Source organism: Temnothorax curvispinosus, unplaced genomic scaffold (assembly GCF_003070985.1).
Source record: "Temnothorax curvispinosus isolate PA1 unplaced genomic scaffold, ASM307098v1 QBEX01007779.1, whole genome shotgun sequence".
In the NCBI taxonomy this organism is placed as follows: Eukaryota; Metazoa; Arthropoda; class Insecta; order Hymenoptera; family Formicidae; genus Temnothorax; species Temnothorax curvispinosus.
The window spans coordinates 86,692-105,184 of NW_020217559.1; the positions used below are offsets into that span (position 1 = coordinate 86,692).

An 18,493-nucleotide genomic window follows, 5' to 3' on the forward strand; every position below is an offset into this window, starting at 1 on the left:
GAAAATAAGCATTTTTTAATTTAAATTTTTATGTATATAACTATAATACTTTAAATATAATTTTAAAGAAAAATTAGATTTTTCATCGAGGGGAGTACCGGAAATTGAATGTACCAAGAGCTGTTTATATCAATTAGAAGTTAGCTCCGATTAAATAAATTTTTTCTCTTTGTATATGTATTATAGATAATATAATTATAATCTAAAGAAAGATAACCAATCGGAAAATCGCAAATTATCGATCGAATTTAATCAGGTCTTTAATAACCAATTCAATAGTAACTCATTCTTTTTATAGATTAAATTGATCTATATTTAGAATAAAAAATGTATATTTATATATTACACAATTAGGTATAAAAATTTTAGATATCCTGCAACGTTGCTTCAAAAATATTATTTGTGATTATTCGATATAAATAAAAAAAATTTAATTTGTTACAACAAAATTATGTTCAATATCAAATTAGGAAGGTTTTAATCGAGGTATTTAACGTTCGTTAATTCCCATATTTAATTCCCGTTCATGCAAAATCTTAGTAAATCTGCCGCCAAGAGAATCGCTATTATAACGTATATTCTCGACTGAACTAGTCACACAAGACGATCTGGTTCTCTTCTTCACATCTGTGCGATTCTTCCACTCAATCGAGACACGCTCTCGAAGTGAGCAACAATGCTGCGGTGAAGCGGTTCTGAGGAGGGTGCATTTACGAGTGCATTAAGGGAGGAGTACTCGAGGACATTATAAAACTATCTTGCCGTCCCGGAGTGGTATTGGGGTAGGTCCCCCTCCCTTTCCTTTTACTACCAGTCCTGCCCAGCGACTTCCGGTTGTAACGTGAGCTCCGAATATCGCTCCTGCTTTTTTCACTCGCCCCTTCTTTCTCCCTCTATAGCTCCCTGCTCGCTTTTACGCTCGTTCCTTGCTCCTTTTGTTTACTTCTATCACGATATTTTTTACGTTCGCGATTATGCTAAATGTACCAATATATGACTGAATATATTCCGGTCGTCAACTGAAAATACGCGATTTTATTTTATTTATAGTGTAATTAATAAAAATCCCAAAATAACGTACAAAGCAATATCTGCCATCAGCTATTTGCATATAGAAAGAGAAAAATTATATATGCATATTTATTTTATTTTGGAGATAACAATAATCAATCTTGAGAAGATACATGCACCTATTTTGTAACAATTCGCGTGTCTTAACCCTAAGAAAATGCATTATTAAATAAATAACGAAGAGAACGAACGTCCTTCTGTTTCCTTTCTTTTCAATTATCTTCGAGAGGAAGTAAGTAACAATCAAGCATAAGAATAAATTAACTGTTCCGCATTAACCACTGATAATCACTTGCGTGATGATTGTTTTCGATACGAATCTGACTAAAATAACGTTAAAATTCTTACAGAAGAAATAGAAACTCTGCGGTGCGAGACATTTATACCAGAGAAGGAACGTACTTTTCTATTTCCGGCCGCGGTTCGTATATTTACCTTACGCCGTTCATCACGGCGTATGTGTACGAAAACCTTGACGATAACCACGATGACGACGACGACGACGACGACGGCGGCGGCGGCGACGAGAAGGAGGACGATACGCACGAACGGGAAAGAAAGGACGAAAAAAAAAAAGAACGTACACATACGTATGTACGTGCATGCGTACGTGCACGCACACGTGCGTGCGTATGCCACACGGTCGTGTCACGAGTTCTGAATGAGCAAGAGGCTTTGTAGACCCTCGAGGCGGTGTACGAACTATGAATGAACGAGTGAATGAATACAACCTGTGCCAACTACCCCTCCCGCTCTCCCCCCGGCCCTCCGCGTTCCCCGCAGGCGCGCCCCTTTCTTCCTTCTTCTATTCGCTTCACCCCTAGGCGAGCCTCTACTTCTAGCCCGCTACGCAGTCGCTCTTTATATCTTTCTCCTCGGGTTATTCGCGGTGGCACCGTATGACGCCGCTGGGTAACGCATGTTCGCGCAACGCAACACCACGTATTATCAGATTCTTCCGCGACGCGGGAGATTGCGTGGCTCTCGTTCGCCCTAAGTGCCATTCGAGAGTGCGCGCTACCGCGGTTTTAATACGGTTTTATTATCGCGCCTATTAAGCTTCCCGTAGCTGTAATCGCATATCAAGTATACCGGTTTGAGGAACTGCGTGCAATTTGCTCTGGCCTCTGGCGCTCGACATAAAAACGCAGCGAGAAATGAAGTAAGGCATTAATTCTTATCCTGAAATTTGCGCACAAATTTCAAGAATAGATAAAATTTCGATTTATGAAATCCAGATATCCATCATTCGTACATAATTGACTATGATTTATAGAAAAAAAACATTCTTCTTTGATTGTGAGAGTTATGTTACTTCGAGGGAAGTTCTTGATAAAGTTACAGATCTTTGTCAATTACGCAAAAAAAAAATAAACATTTAGATTAACTTTCTTTATCGGACAATTTTCTATGTATAGAAAACTTCGAGCAATCAAAATTGCTTACAAAGTACAATCAAAGTGACGGAGAGAGAGACAGAAGACATTAGTTACTACGCGGGGGTTGCTTAACAAATAATCATTGTATTCGCTGGCACGACCGACCAGTCGCTCCTCTCTCCCATAAACGCTACCGATGGACGTCACGGATCCTTTTTTGGACACCGTGTATGCTTGGTAAAACCACACGAGCGTCGCGTCGCTTTCGCGCGCGGGGATTCGACCCTCTCTCGATCTCTCGTCCCCGCGCTCGCTACCGCTAATTTATGCATAATATGCACGCGCACATATACGTTACGCGTGTTTGTGGATCCGTGCACGTGCGCGCGATACGTGACACGAAGCGATGAATACGCGACAAGCTTGGCGCTTGTCTTCATGGACAGCACGCGCTATATCATCGTCGATACGTTCACGAAATTCATCCTAAGGGCCTACTACCTGGTTTCGTGGATTCAAACGGTAGGAGACCCATAATCGAATACAGCCGAATTGTATCCTACTTCTGTAAATATTCGACAATATTGTACAATGTTACGATATTGTTATCAAACTCGCGATAATAATCTGAGTTGTATAGTATCGAAGAAAGAGACGCGAATTCAGAGAGCAATTTTTGCCTTTGAGAAATAAACTGAAGGAAAGATATAAAATTTGTGATAATTGTGATATTATTACTTATTTAAATTTGAAATTGAAATAAATTTCTAGGCATTGCGAGTTTGATGCGGAACGGTCCAATTAGCGCGGTTAAATATTGTATATTAACATCGTCGAAGAATCTTAGAGCTCATCTAGGTTTCTAATAGTGCAATTAAAGAGTGTACCGAGTCGATTCGGTTCTAAATAACAGAGCGATACATCGGTTCCGATACGAGGAGGTCGAAAGCGAGGATAAGCGAGAGTCGAACCAGAGACCTCGAAGAGCTGTGATACATAACGTAACAGTGCTTTAGCAAGCAGAAATAATGAGTCTATTATACAGACGTCTGTGTTGGTCGCTTTGTAACGACGACCGTTCGTAAGACGCGTACATACGGTACCAGCCAAGCCGGAGCACTTTGGCGTACGTCGCGTCGCACGAACGAATATCAGTCGGCGCTTGCCAAATTTTTACAGTCTGAAAAAATCGGCCTTTGATATTTTACACGATATTTTGGCAATCCGCCAGTACCAGTGCAAGGTATCAAAGGCAGATTTTCTCCAATCTCTTGCACTTCTATTTGCGCCTCAAAGAAATAACAGTGCATATACGTAAAAATACATTGTTCTTCTAAATTAATTTTACATATAGTATATTAATAAAAATAAATATAGTGTATCAATAAAGATAACTTTATTATTTGTATAGCTTCTTTCGAGGCAGTGCACAATTCGACGCGTTTTATTTTCAAAAAGGACCGAATATATAGAGCTGTTCCGTTGCAAAGTTATAATTTGCTAAGTTGCTTTTTGGGAAATTAAAATTAATTAAAATAGTTATTAAAATTCCTCCTGTGAGAATTTTCAGCGGCTAATTCAGTCAGTCGGGTCTAATGGCAGTGGTTTCATTCTGCCTTCCACGTAGACGAGAACGATTGAAATCGGGATGAGAGATATACGAGCGCATTCATTAACGTCCACGTACGCGTATAGGTATGTATGTGCGTGCGCGTTATATCGTGGTAGACACACGCGCGGCGCGGCGCGGGGCGGCGCGGGCGAATCGTCTCTATTGTCCGCGGCGGAGCGTGTAGAGGACCCGACTTTCCCTCGTTCACCCACGGTCACTGCTGCAGTGACGTAAGGCCCCTCGCCAGGGTAATTGTTACCCGTGCGCTATACGTACGAAGACTCGCTTTATAATGTTCTCCTCCACTCTCCGCTCTCCGTTCCATTCTATTCCATTCCATCCGTCGTCCTATTGCGCGTGCCTCCCCGAGTCTCCCGACATCAACGCACTTGCGATTGCGAGCGGAGTGTATACGCGATGCACGGATTACGGAACGACACGTCGCGCGACTGGGATTATCTCCCATTGATAAATGCCGCGAGTTATAGTATATACGCGAGCAAAATCGCAGTTTCAGCTACCGCAGTTCAGCGATTGCGAGTCACCTCTCTGACGCGAATCTTTTTTCCTTTCCATTTCGTAACGTCCCTAACGATGAAATGAAAATGCAAGATGTTGCGCCACGTGCTTATCAATCACAATTCCGCGTGTTAATGACTTCAAAATTGCTAATTACATTTTTAATTACAGTAAATTACTGATAATCGAATTAATAATTTCTTTTTAAATTTTCTGTCGCGTTCTGTGATCATCTCTGAATGGTTTAAGAAACTTAATAAAGTCGGGAAGATAAAATTAATTGAAACACAAATTGTATTTAAAAAACGCACATTAGCACTTCTCCGTAGGTATTTTACGATTTAAATTTCGCGACATCAAATATCGAAACATTATAATTCCACAAATGCAATAGCAGATTTTGCCGACTATTGTAATATGTTAAAATACATTGAAGCATAATTCATAAAAGCTACAAACGTTTCGTTAAACGCACGTTGAACGTTGCTATTTGGTCTTTCGTCAGCGGCACGTTAATATGTTGTGCAAAACGCACTTGGGGAGAGTTGATTCGTCACGTAATGATGAATTTGATTTTACAATGGATAAGGCGCATATGGCGAAAGTAAATCGGTCAAAGCCAGAGATAAATGATCAAACGTTAATAGTTAAAGAAAAACTGGGTCGCACGCGCTTGTGCAAAAAATTCTCCACGTCATAACGGGCGCAACAGAGAAATTTTATACGACCGCGTTGCGCCAGCGTTAGCGTTGATATTTTCACTCGGCAATTCGTTCTCCGCGCGCGCCGTAAAGAAATTAAAACTAGGTTCGTGACCAGTGAATAATACGATTCTTAGTTCGAGCACACGAGCTAGCGAAATCTCTCGTCGACCGCATTGCGCAACGCGTTGTACAATAACAAAATCATTACGCAATAGATGCTCGTCCATTCAACAAAAAGATTCAGCAAAACTTGACGCACCGTCCTCCCGGGTAATGTGTCTCTTTCTCTCGCTTCGCGGCCGCGATCGAGAGACGTCGCGATTCAAGAGATTGTAACAAAACTTCTGAATGAATAGAATAGCACCGCGAGAGAGCTATTCCGCAGGGAATTCCGCAGAAAAATGGAAGAGAAAAAAAAATGAGTTTGAATATGCCGGCGGCTTACATCATCTCCGATGTTATCTCCGAACTATCATACATGATTGTGGGATAGTTCGTTTGTTATTCAGATATTATGTATGTGGCGTATATTCACCGAGAATTCAAGAGTGTGCGAGCCGCAATAAAGAATAAGTTTTTCAGGTTCAACAATATTCTCTCGTGATTACCGCGCTACGTGAAGAATATAATGGACAAAACAAAGTGTTACATAAAGGCCGAAAATGCGGTCGACTAATGGGGGTCCTATAATAAAAAGTCTCCGAGTTTCTCGAGTTTCGGACTTTTGTTTCGGCCGACAAAACGGCCGGGCCCACCCTCTCACTTGTGCCGCGCGCTGTAACGAGCCGTATCGCAATCAGCCCTGAGAGAGGCCGGGCGTTTGACGATTCGATTTCTAGGCATATATATACGCGCGCCGGTGAAATCGCGAGCTGTCGCCGACGCGGTACCCCGCGGCACGACGACGAAGAAATGCTAAATGAGGAACGAACAGTGACGATAATGAGAGGTTTGTGTTTGCAACACGTGCAAACGCACCAACCTGAGAGATGTTATCAGCGCCGTCCTGACGTAACAATGAGAAACTCCTCCACGCTTTCGTTTGTACTTGCAATCGGGGAAATAAATAAAACCGTCTTGTCGCGCAACTTAGCGGTCCCTTGCATATGCGCGCGAGTAATTATCAGCATCGGAAAGGAAAGAGTGCTGTAGGAAGCGAGATTCGTTGCAATCATCATCTGGCACTATCGTCAATGATAACGCTAATTACGCGCACGCGCGCGCGCGCGCGTTTCTAGACAGAGATTAATAACGTGACTTTTCATCTCGTACTTTTTAGAGAAACCCAGTCCTCGATACTTTGCAACGAAGGGAAATCCCCCCCCCCCCAAATTTGGAATTATTCCACAGAAATTTGCTATACTGGCGCAAGACGTCACTGTTGCCTAAATGGGATTTCCTATACCCGTAAGTCCGAGAATAGTTGTTCGCGGCGGAGGAAGGCGGAGAGGAATAGTAAAAATGGACTTACCATCGTCATGATACTGTCTCGATGGCAGGGACACCGCGCCCGAAGAGGGTTGTATCGGGGGTTGTTGTTGCGTACCGCTCTGAGGAGGACCGGAGGAGTTGGAGGTGGCCGAATTGGCGGGCGTCGACGGGTTTTTATGTTCTGGTGTTGCCACCTGATGGCCGCCACCCTGGTATCCCAAAAAATCACCTAAATCTGGCACGCATACGCTTTCATACAAGTTCGCCGGCACGTTCTCCAGAGAGGCCTTCGCTGCGTCGACATCTAAATGTAAAACGGAGATAAATCCTCAACCGAGCTGCACGTCTGTTTGTGTGCCTTCGCGAGTTAAGCAGTTAGGCTCGCGTCATCCCCCGTTCCTATCTGTCACCGAGTTACTTGAACCAGTCTTGGAATTATAAACGTTACCCCATTCGCGATTTTATAAAAACTGTAAAATAAAAACATAATGACACGTTACTAACGTTAATAATGTGCGTTGACTAAGAAAGATCTCTAGTACATTTTTCCATTTTGTTTTTACGCAAAAAAAGATATTTGTCTTACATAACCCGTTTCCTCGACCGCGATTATTATAATTTTATTCTTCATAAGAGTTTTATAAGTTAAATCGCGTGTCAACGATATAGATCCTAATTGTTTATTTGACAATGTCGCAAAATTAGATTAAATATTTTCTTCCAAAAAAATACGTTTCGTATATCAGAGTCTTGATTAAGCCGTTAACTAAACAAGAACATTAGCGATAAAAAAAAGAACTGTATTCTAGTGTGCTTTGTTCCCTGTCCACGGGGGCGCGTACGCCTCGTGCATGTGCACGTGCACACATGAATGGTCACGTATACCTCATAGACAGTGAACATGTTAATCGTAATAATTAAGGCCCTTATCTTCACGTGATAACAGTTATCGCGGCGGCATGTGTGCCCTGGTAGTTTTTCAGCGCGTGTTGATTATGACAGGAATAAAATATTACGTTATTTGTCATCAAGTGATTCCCCGTAAGTACGATTGTTTCGCGCATCGCGGATCGCAATCGTAATTAACGATCTGGAGTAGCACTATCATCATCGCGACCGTATTGCGAAGGAGATGTTCGCCACATTGCTGTGATTCATCGTCGGTGTTTCTATATAGGCTTCTAGGAACTCTCGTGGAAACAATCGTAGACTCGAAATGTAAAACGACGTACGTGCCATGAATATTTCCTTTTTTTCCATGTTCCTACACTCTGTTACATTTTTTTCGCTTTTAATATGCAAATAATCTTTACTACAGTCACTATGCACTGTTCTCTCTTCGGTTTCACGTTTACACACTGTCGACTCTATTAATTACTTATGCAGTGGAGGAGAAAATTGAAATAAACTTCCTGTATACCCGCTAATTTTTCAAATATCAAATAATTCTTGAATTACCAGAAATAAAAATTGATTTATATTAGAAAAAATTATTTAAGACACAGCCCGCGTTTGTTGTAAATAGAGATCGCTTAAAAATTTATTCGTGTAGAATGAGTAAAAAATTAAATTTTCTCAAGATTTCTCTAAGCGACGATTTAAGCGAGAAATAAAAATCGCGCCTTTATTGTTTACAGCGAGATAAATGTCGAAACGTGCAAAGTGAATTGCGTGCGCAGAAAGACATTTTATTTAATCAAGTAATTATTTAACCACGATTAAGCAATGGGAAAATTTTTCGATTAATCCAAGTTTCCATTCGATACCGACGTACAAAAGAGATCGATCATTCGTCTCGACGATGGCGAAACGCATCGCATTAATGAATTTCACCGTGAATCCGATCGGTATCGCCGCGACAGGAAGATACAACTTTTTAGTTTCTACTTTTTTATACAACGCAAGAGCGTTTCCTAACATCCGTTCTCATTCGCGGAATCAAAGCGATTACCCACGTCGTGTCGCGACTGCGAGCGTCGGGTGCACGCTAGGCTTCAGTTAAATTACCGTCGCCTCGGTCAGAGGGATCACGCGGCGCGGCCGGCTACATCGTTCACAATCGTAGCACAATAATAAATTGCACGGCTGGAATGTGGAAAGTACGACGACGACGATGACGCTTTTATTTGACTCTTTCCCCGCCGCGCCTGCTATCCGCAAAATCACACAGCCATGTACGTATCTCTCCTTCATTTCCAACACGCGTGGATAATAATGAAACAGAGCGTAATCGTAGTTTTACAAAAGCAGCCTGGCCGCTCGCAAAAATTTAAGTCAGAAATAAAAAACTTAAAGAATATTAATTTTTTTAAATTTAGACAATTTTTGATAATTTCCTGCAAAATTCTGCGTTAACGCTTATTCATGATTTATGTTTTATTAATTGATATAAAACTCGTTTTGTTGTTAATCACACATAATGTGTGAATCATTCTTCATCAGGAAACTATGTCGTAACGCCGAGCTTAACGTTAAGAATTCTACTTCGCTCGCGCTTATTTACACGCTCCCTTTCGATACAAGGGAGAGAAATTACGTATTCGAGACGAATCTCGAGTTTTGTGGTGAGTTACCGTTAGTAGTCGTCCTTAGATCGCGCTAGTCGATTAAGCCGAGGTTTCAGTGCCAATGATGAGGCGACATGAATAATCGATAAGGAAGTACGGGGTTTTACTTAACGGGAGTTAAATCACGAGCGAACCTCCGCTTCCTGCCGCATCATTTCGTACGATCTGCTTTTATCTATCTCGATCTATTCAGCTCCTTGTTCCTCCATCTGTATTCCTATCTCTTCTTAAGTCTCCCCCTTTAGTCACCCCCCTCCAGTCTCTATCTTTCCTTTTTTCCTTTTTTTACCTCAATTGTTTTATTGTTTTTTCGTCACGCAGTAGATATGGTTTTTAATATATTTAACAATTAATGAGACAATGATTTTGGTTGAATATTCTTATCACTTACTTTAGCGACATACACAAATGTATGAAAGAAAATTATGTATTAAATTGTATTTACGATAAGATTATCTGTGGCTCGAGTTTAATATATTGATACTGATACAACCGATGTAGATATTCGACAAAAAATATAGACATTCTAATTTTATTTCATTATTTCTATTACCTGTCAAATTCAGGAGATAATTAATATCCTTGCATTTTTCTAAAAATCATAACCGTAATGTAAATATAAAATTAATGTTGACTAATTTATGAAAGAAATTAAACAATAATGAAGAAAATAGAAGTCTGAATAATATCCATTTCTATCAATTATCAATGCAGATTAATTTAAATCTCGGTTTAACTTTTACTTTTTATCTTTTTCTAGTTTCGGAATTAGAAAAAGATAAAAAGTAAATTAAACTGAGATTAAAGTTAACCCACATTGATAGAAATGGAACCATAAGTAGCAAGTTGGTTTTAATTGAAATATCGGCCCTGCCAGGAGTGCATGTAAAATTTGTAAAATTTATGCTGAAATTCTAGATACCTAAATTTATCTATAGCGAAACTCCTATTACATATTTTTCCACTTGTGCACCGTTTCTCCACTTGCTCCAGTCCGTCCTACACAAGGACATATATAGATGTACCTTTCCTTTGAATTTTCTCTGCTTTTTGTTAAATCTAAAAACGATCGAACGGCGCATTTATGGCGAACTTGACTTGCTGTTTTGAGCGCACGTACCATAAAAGGGCACGGGGAATCTAATAGGAGGGACCAGCCGAATCGAGGCTCGGCCATTGACGGTACGCGAGATCGAAATTCGAGTGAATTCTTTGGTGCACGCGAGTATAGCCCCCCCGAAAAAGCGTCTAAGTGGCCGCGGCAATGGCGCTGCACCGTTTTCGGCGGATATCCGGGATGAGAGTTTCTATGGTGCTCTGTCTTTCTTCTCCTCCGCTTCATTCTCTTCGCGCTGCGTGCGAGGTAAAAACGGGGGGGGGGGGTTTCGATTCAACGCTACGAAACGGGAGAGTGACACGGGAGGAGGTGGAGGAGAAGAGAGAGATGGCCACCACCCGCGCGCACCGCCCCATCGCCCACGTCATTGTTCGCCGGAGTCCTTTTGCTCGTACGCTGCGCCGTGACATCGCGATTTTACGGAAATTCGATCGGTTTTGTCGACGGCGACGGATGGTGTCCGTCGTAAAAAGTTCGTAGCGCGTACGAGCGTTTTTCTTGTGCGATTAACCCCGGATTCGCGACACCGGGGTCATCGGTGGGCATCCAGCGTGTAAGAAACGCAAGATCGATCGCGATGTTTAACTATTGTCGCAATGTTTTATTTTTAACAGGAAAGAATCTTTTTTCGTACACCAAAAATATTGCACGATATAAGAATTGTTAATCATTCTCTCCATGCTAATAAAATTAAATAATGTTAATTGTTAATCGTTACTCGATTTAATTTAAAAATTTTTCATGCACTGTAATGTCTGTATTATAGAAACTCCTTCGCGTTGACGGTCTGGAGATAAGGTAACTAGAAAAATGTTTGCGGTAGAATAATAGTTTAGAATAATAGTTACCGGAATTGTTTTACGATATAATAGATTATTATCAGTAGCCATTCCTAATAATATAATCATCACATAATTATCACGTAATGCCACTAATAGCTGACAGTATGTGACTCATGGCAGTGTTTAATCGAGGCGTCATATGTCCGGTCGAGTAACGCATTATTATTATTGTAAGTATTATAATCTGTCTCATCAGGCTTCCTCGCACAAATTCTCGTTGAGAGATTTCATGTATTACGCTTATTAAAAATATCTTGAGGATTGATATAAAATAATCGCTCATCAGATTTATCGGATACTCGAAGTAGGGGATGTTCGAGGTAGACTGACGGACCCGATAGCCCCGTTCGTATGAGGAACACGCACCTTTTTGCAGGATCTCGAGATGCTCCCACAGGATGTCGCCCGTGAAGGCGGGGGCACGTGCTAGAAAGGATTCCTTCCCCATGGCACAAATCTGTTTCCCAGTCATGTGCTGCCACGGCTGCATCGCCACACCCTCCAGCGAGAATTCCCTGATAGCCCAGTGCAACCAGTGGGCAACAGCTGCTTCAGACCATTGCCTCGGGTCTGGAAGAAAAAAGAAAAGAAAACAAAAATAAGGACCGGATTGCCCTCTAGCAACAATCTCGGCGAGTCGTATTCCCGAACCGATGACCGTTTATCGCCAGGCTCCTGCGATCCTGGCGATAACAAATCTTCTCAACGATATCAGAATGCCATAGAAAATCGATTATCCCTTCATCTTTATTGAATGCAGAACAGAAAACGAGTTATCGCTTGAGTTATCGTCATTGTCATTGTTTAGACAGCGATTGCTTCTAATTTCTCAAATTATCAGGGAGGGTGACATTTGGACTTTACTCTAAACTTCCAAAACAAAGATTTTTACTTATCCGTGGTCATCTGAGAGCGAGATCGTTCGGACGGCCGAAAGATATATCGAAGAAACGTCGAACATACGTCGACGTTTGTGACGGCGCGCGATCGTTAGTCGGAGCCCAGGCCGACCATCTTTGGTGGAAGCAATACCGAGAAACATCGGAATGTCCCATTTGAGGTGCGCGCCCATATTTGCACGCGTGTCTTGCATTGTTTCGTGGTATCTCGCTGCGTAAAAGTACAGTTGGGCTCATAATGCAAACAGGAGTTGCCAACGTAGCGACTCGCTAATGTATATAACTTTGCTCGCACAATCTCGTAGCCTTTACCACGTCCTTTAACACTAATGATGCGAGCAAGAGGTTTTCGAATCCGAAGTCTAGCCTCGTAAAGTTCCCGAAGAGAGAGGCCGAAATACAGAGTGTTCCGAAAAAAATGTCGAGTGGGCGTAAAAGTAAAAATTTAATTCTTCTTTTATTTATTTTTTTTTCAAAACACCCTACATACACTTGTCTTTTTACGTCTCTACATCATTGTAATAAGTTAAGCGCAATAATATTTAAAAATATACGTTTTTTTATAATATACAAAAAAGAAATAAAAAGAAAATAGAACACCGTTTTGTATTAAAAATATATGCTACACACATTATTAAAATAAATTTTAATTAAATATAGAAGTATTTCCAAAAATTTTGTTATAGAAAAAATCAATATCAAGCAGGAGATAAAAGAGAATCTAAAAGAAGATACTCAAGATACGACAGAAGACACGATAAAAATAGTTTTGTCACATTGCACGAGTTATCTTCGAGAAATGATAACGACAACTCTCTCTAATTTTTTCATAAAAATAATATTCCTAATAGAAATGAATTTTTCGTCCTGTCCCCTCCCTGAATAAAATCGCTTCGTGTATAAGGGTGCAATGCAAATGAACGATAATGAATTCGACGCGACGGCAGAGGTTTTCCTGGCATCCACATATAAATATATAAGATTTTTAATACGTGACACAAATGCAAATTCAAAAATAGATATAGGACTGCACGACGGAGCGGGCGACGTTATTCGCGGAATCGATAAAGTACGAAATGAATTGACGTCTTTCGCGTGGGATAGAATATAAATATAGGAAGAAAAAGTTGAACGAGTACCAAGGCAACAAGAGTGTCTAACGGCAATGGCACGGCACGTTCAAAGCGACCGCCGATGTTTGAGGATCGTACCGATATTTGCCCAACTTATTTCTCGTAAGCGTTGTTAGCAGACTTTACACTCTCTTTCTCGCCTCGCATTCGAACACAAGTCCACGCTCGCGCGCTGCACACGTATTCTCTGTTACTGGTCGATCGCTGCATGCATAATAGAGATCCTCATTATCAATATATTATTTTATATTCCCCTTTTTTTTCTTTCCGTTTTCATCAATTAAACACTAAACAGCTGAATTAGACAATGTTGATATTTGCCAATTGTATATTTGATTGCCGCTACGATATTGATGGAGAATGTAAATAGTAAAACTTATCGAGTGCATGTGGATATTCGATCTTTATAGATAACGAGCAGATGCCGCGCTTTAAATCCATTACGTCTGTGATTTCGAGATAGCGGTATGTATATCTAAATCGACCGATCGATCGATTTAGATATATCTTGATTGCAACTGAAGTCTATCATAACGTATAAAAGATATTGAGACTCACGAGGATTGAAAGTATCCATCTTTATACGTCGAAGCATCCTTACGATGGTATTTATTATTCAAAAGGGAGATAGATTCTGAATAAATCATAATAGCGAATGCGATATGACGCGTCAAAACGTAATTGTGAATGCAAGTTGCGTCTTCTTTATAGTAAGCGTACGCGCGTTCTCGTATATATATTCATATATATTCTTCGACGCCACAATAGATATTGACAGATTTTTTAGCGTAATCTATTAATTATGTCTACGAAGGACACTCAAATTCCTAGCTTTAACTTCTAATTTTTTAATTAATTATATATTAAACAATTTTTTTATCATTTTTCGCAAAGAAGAGCTAATTTCGCTAGAGTCAAGTAAACCTTAGTAAACTTTTTTTTATTAATATGTGCTATTAATGATGCTTTAATGTTTTCTGAAAAATAAAAGATTCAGGGACCGCGACGCGGCGGGGTCTCAGGCTCGAAGTGAAATGGCAAGAGGAGCAGTGGAGGTTGCTCGTTCGGTTCACGGAGGTCAGACTGTAGGTGATCTGGCCTGGAGGGTACGAACCCGGGGCATGTAGACCGGAAGTAACGTCACACCCGCGTGGCTCTGAATGCGCATACCGGATGTGTGGCATCGGCTCCCCATCAGAACCATCAACATCACATTCACAATTCCTGCACATCGCCGGCCGCCTCGTCGCACATCGCGTCACATCGCGCGCACCCGCGTCTACGCGCGCCTCTCGCACACGCACGCACGCACGCACGCACGCACGCAGGCACGCAAGTAAATACAAACGTACGAATGTGCGAGCGTGCATGCGTGTGTGCGTGTGTTTTCTCCCCTTCTGTGCGCCCGCAGCGATTTTTTAACAACTTGCGCGGTGAGGCGGTACAAGGATCATAAATTCCGGATCATATAAACCAGTATGAAAAATCAGAAAACATTGTTTGCGTTCATAAGATTACTATTGTTACGAGTCAAAAGATTTGATCTACTTGAAATCACGGCGACCGTCACGCGGATTTCAATTAACGATAGTCTAACTATCTAGATAGTCTAACTATCTAGATTTTACAATTTTATAATAAAGAAACTTTCGCAACTGGACGCATTCGACACATTCGTCCGATGTAAAAGCACACGCTTTATGATTACGTGACGCTTTGTAATTACGCGATTTTACGAGAAAAAAAATGATACGATTATAAGAATAATTACGAAGAAGTATAATCAAGAGTAGTGAGAATAAAAGCTGACCTTTAGTTATATTCAAGCGGAGTCGCTCCTTTTCCCAAGATCCGAAGGAGGCCTCCAGAGCCTCGGACATTTTCTTGTTGGTCCCAGGTGTTAACGGCGGCACTTGCGCCGGTATATCTATAAAAAAATATAAAAAGACACTGAATATATAAATACACTTAAATGACTTAAACTGAAAGAATATATTTAAATATAAATATACTCGTGATTGCATTTAGATTGCATTCTTTCTCTCTCTTTTTCTATTCTTCTTTCATATTTTACAGATATTGCAACTTTCCTTTTGATCGATTGATATAAATTAATTTTCTCTCACTTTTTCTTTTTTAAAGAAATATATCTACTTATATAAATGAAGGTATTAATCTTCTTTATATAATGCAATTGTTAACAATCGTACAACATTCTTTGGTCTACTTTCAATATTTCGTAAAAAAAATATACAATCTTATACATACATATGCGCGGGACAAAATATCTGAATTTCTCGAAACGACCGAGAAAAATTCCGCGCATATTATATACGAATCTGGTACAAATTGTGCGGCCAGTGTTCAATAACGAGAGTTAGCGATACGCCAATGTGTTGATTCCCGCGACAGAGAGCTAATAGTAGCACGCCTTTATTTAAAATAAAGGCACATTGAAACGGATTCGCCAGGTCGGCCGGTCGAACGAGAGTCGAGAGGCGGCGACGAGGTAAAACGGGGAAGAGGAGCTTATAAGCGCGTGTAGCGCTTTCCGTATGTGTGAGAAGGCGGGTTAATGTCGCTTCTCACAGGCGAGGCGAGGTGCGCGCGCTCGCGTGCAAGCCGCGTGTATATGCCCCACGTGTGCGCGAGCGCTCCGGCGCGTTTTACGAGTGCCGCGCCGGAGCGCGTACGTGCGTCAGGTGTCGCGCGCACGGCTACCAGCAACGGAGCACGGAGCAACGGCGAGGCGAGCAAAAGCGAAACGAAGGGGGCACACACAGCCATCTTAGATAGGCATCGTCATAAAGAGGGGTGCAACTGCCGCCAGCGCAGGCAGGTGCATCGCCGTCGCCGTCGCCGTCGTCGTCGTTGCTGCGCTTGTTCTACGGCGTAGAACGAAAGACGGCACTCTACGGCACTCAATCGTTCTCGCGATCTCCGCGGCGAGATATAACGATATATCGGGACGCTTCGTCCATTAGTAGCTACGCGATTGTAGCACAAGAAATGTTAGTTAGAAATGTCAATTTATTCAAGATATGCTGCATTGATAACGGATAACGTTAATAGAATGCTCGAAATGCTTAGGGAATTATTCTTTTAAAGTCTGTAAACGTATTTATAGAGGATTTTATTGGAAGGAGCTTGTATTTGTGAGCATCGTCGAATGTAAGACGCGTCCGAAATTGCGCCCGGTCGCGTAGCCCAAAGATAGGCCCCGTCCCGCCGACGCCGTTCAAATGCGTGACGGACGAGCGAGCGGTGCGTCTCGGGTGCGAGGAGATCTATTGAAAATTCACGTGCCAACGGCGCAACCGCGGCGCGGCCACGCGAGTGGAATTTCAAAGGGACGAAGTTTCGCAGGAACGACGTCTGCAACTCTACGCTACGTCGCTCGTGCGAGGACGCCGCGATAATCTCGACTCGCGGTTCACAATATTGCGCGCTCAGGATTATGCATTTCGATCCGTCACGCCGATTTATTATTAATAAAAAAAAATTATTCAACCGTTTCCATAAATGATGACCAGGTAATTTCTTGCTGTAAAAATATATTGCGTGAGAAGATCCTTCTTTTCGAAGATATTCAATTAAGAAAATATGAATTTGACGATTGACGTGATAACTTATATTAATGCAATAATATAAAAAAAATTTCTCTTTCTGAATTTCTCTTGATAAATACTCTAAATAGTTTCTCACTTTCATATATTAATTTTATAAATATACGAGTTATACACTAATAATTACGACATATTTACATCGTTTTTGCATCGTTCTTTGGACATAGAAATTCTAGTTTCAAAATAAACATGTGAGATACCTACTTGTGAGACTTTATTTGGCTAGTTTCAAAATCATTACATCTTAAGGCGTCAAGGAAAAATTTATCCCAGATTGTACAACGCATATGCAAAGTAAAGAAGTATAAGTCTGCGAGTTAAGCGCATAAAAGTCCGAGCTTATATATCGAGTTTTTAGGTATCGCGTTCGTAGATTCCGCGACTATTCTAGAAAGCTTTATATGGGCACATTGCGTTATAAATCAGAACGGTCGTATCCGTAGTATATCATTTGTATAGCCTGAATATAACGATAGAGATCGAGATATCGCGATACGTTCGCTGGCAGGTGCTGCAAGTTGATGCATCGCGGATTAACGAGTTTTCCTCTTTTTTTTCCCATCTTCTTCTTGTTTCTTTATAAAACGTATTTGGCTTACCGATCGGATCGATCGATGCCGGGTTAGACGGTGCGCGATCTTTTACTTAATCGAATGGAAATTTAAAATACCCGAGGCCCGCGACCCAAATGGCATTTGACCCCCGACACGTTCAACATAAATTTGCATATAGGCTTTACGTTACTTGCGGACGATCGGCGCAATGACCAAGTTATATACGTTCTCCGAGCAATTAATGCCAACCGACAAAAATATTTTCTTTATCCTATATCTAACCTTAGTTAAACTTTAAAGTCCGCGCGTGTAGTTGGGAATAATTAGACACGCTTAATTTAGACACACTCTGTAGAATAAACGAGATAACCTGTAGAAAAAAAAACGAAATTATAACTGTGAATACACGTTGCTTATCGGTACAATGTTGGGAGACAACATTTCTGTCTCGGGTTTCAGCAAATAAACGACGAGATATTTCAAATGTCGAAATATCTGAAAAATTTATCTCGTAACTTTTTTTACGAGAATACTGTAAAATCTAAATATCAGAATAGCAATGGATGGGATACGTTATGAAATATAAAGGATTCTTATTATAGTCTACACAGAAAAAAAGAAGTGTTGAATTAAGACTTATATACTTGCATGTATGCAAGAATCTATAATATTCTTATAAGAATTTCAACTTATCGTTTCAACTTTTTTTTTCTTGGTACTCTTGCATCTTGGTAGAAATATATAAATAACTTTCAAGCAAGTTTTCTTCGTTTAACGCAATATATACTTACCTCATTTTAAGATTACGAATTAATCTTGCTTATATAAGTCTTGATTTGATACTTCTTTTTTTTCTGCGTACACTCGTGATCAGAGTAGTTGCAACACTTTTTTTTTTTAAATAAGTTTAGGAACGTGCATTTAGATTCAGAATGAGAACTACTTCCTTATTACAAATTTCTCGCAGCACATAATACTCATAGTTCAATGTATGCTACACATTTGTATGTGCAAGTTTGACAATATCATTACTACCCAT

At 40.7% G+C, this 18,493-nt stretch overlaps 1 protein-coding gene across 5 annotated transcripts in view; it reads right to left on the reverse strand.

Annotated features, from left to right (window-relative positions):
• LOC112457430 (ETS-like protein pointed) overlaps positions 1–18,493 on the reverse strand; it is a 102,063-nt gene that overhangs the window by 15,886 nt on the left and 67,684 nt on the right. For 4 of the 5 annotated variants that reach the window (XM_025020469.1, XM_025020467.1, XM_025020470.1 and 1 more), the window contains 3 exons: positions 15,085–15,201; positions 11,609–11,812; positions 6,757–7,020 (listed from right to left, as the gene is read on the reverse strand). In XM_025020469.1, the coding sequence (XP_024876237.1) occupies positions 6,757–7,020; positions 11,609–11,812; positions 15,085–15,201 (585 nt within the window). The remainder of the gene's footprint in view (positions 1–6,756; positions 7,021–11,608; positions 11,813–15,084; positions 15,202–18,493) is intronic. The other variant, XM_025020471.1, reaches the window with a different exon arrangement.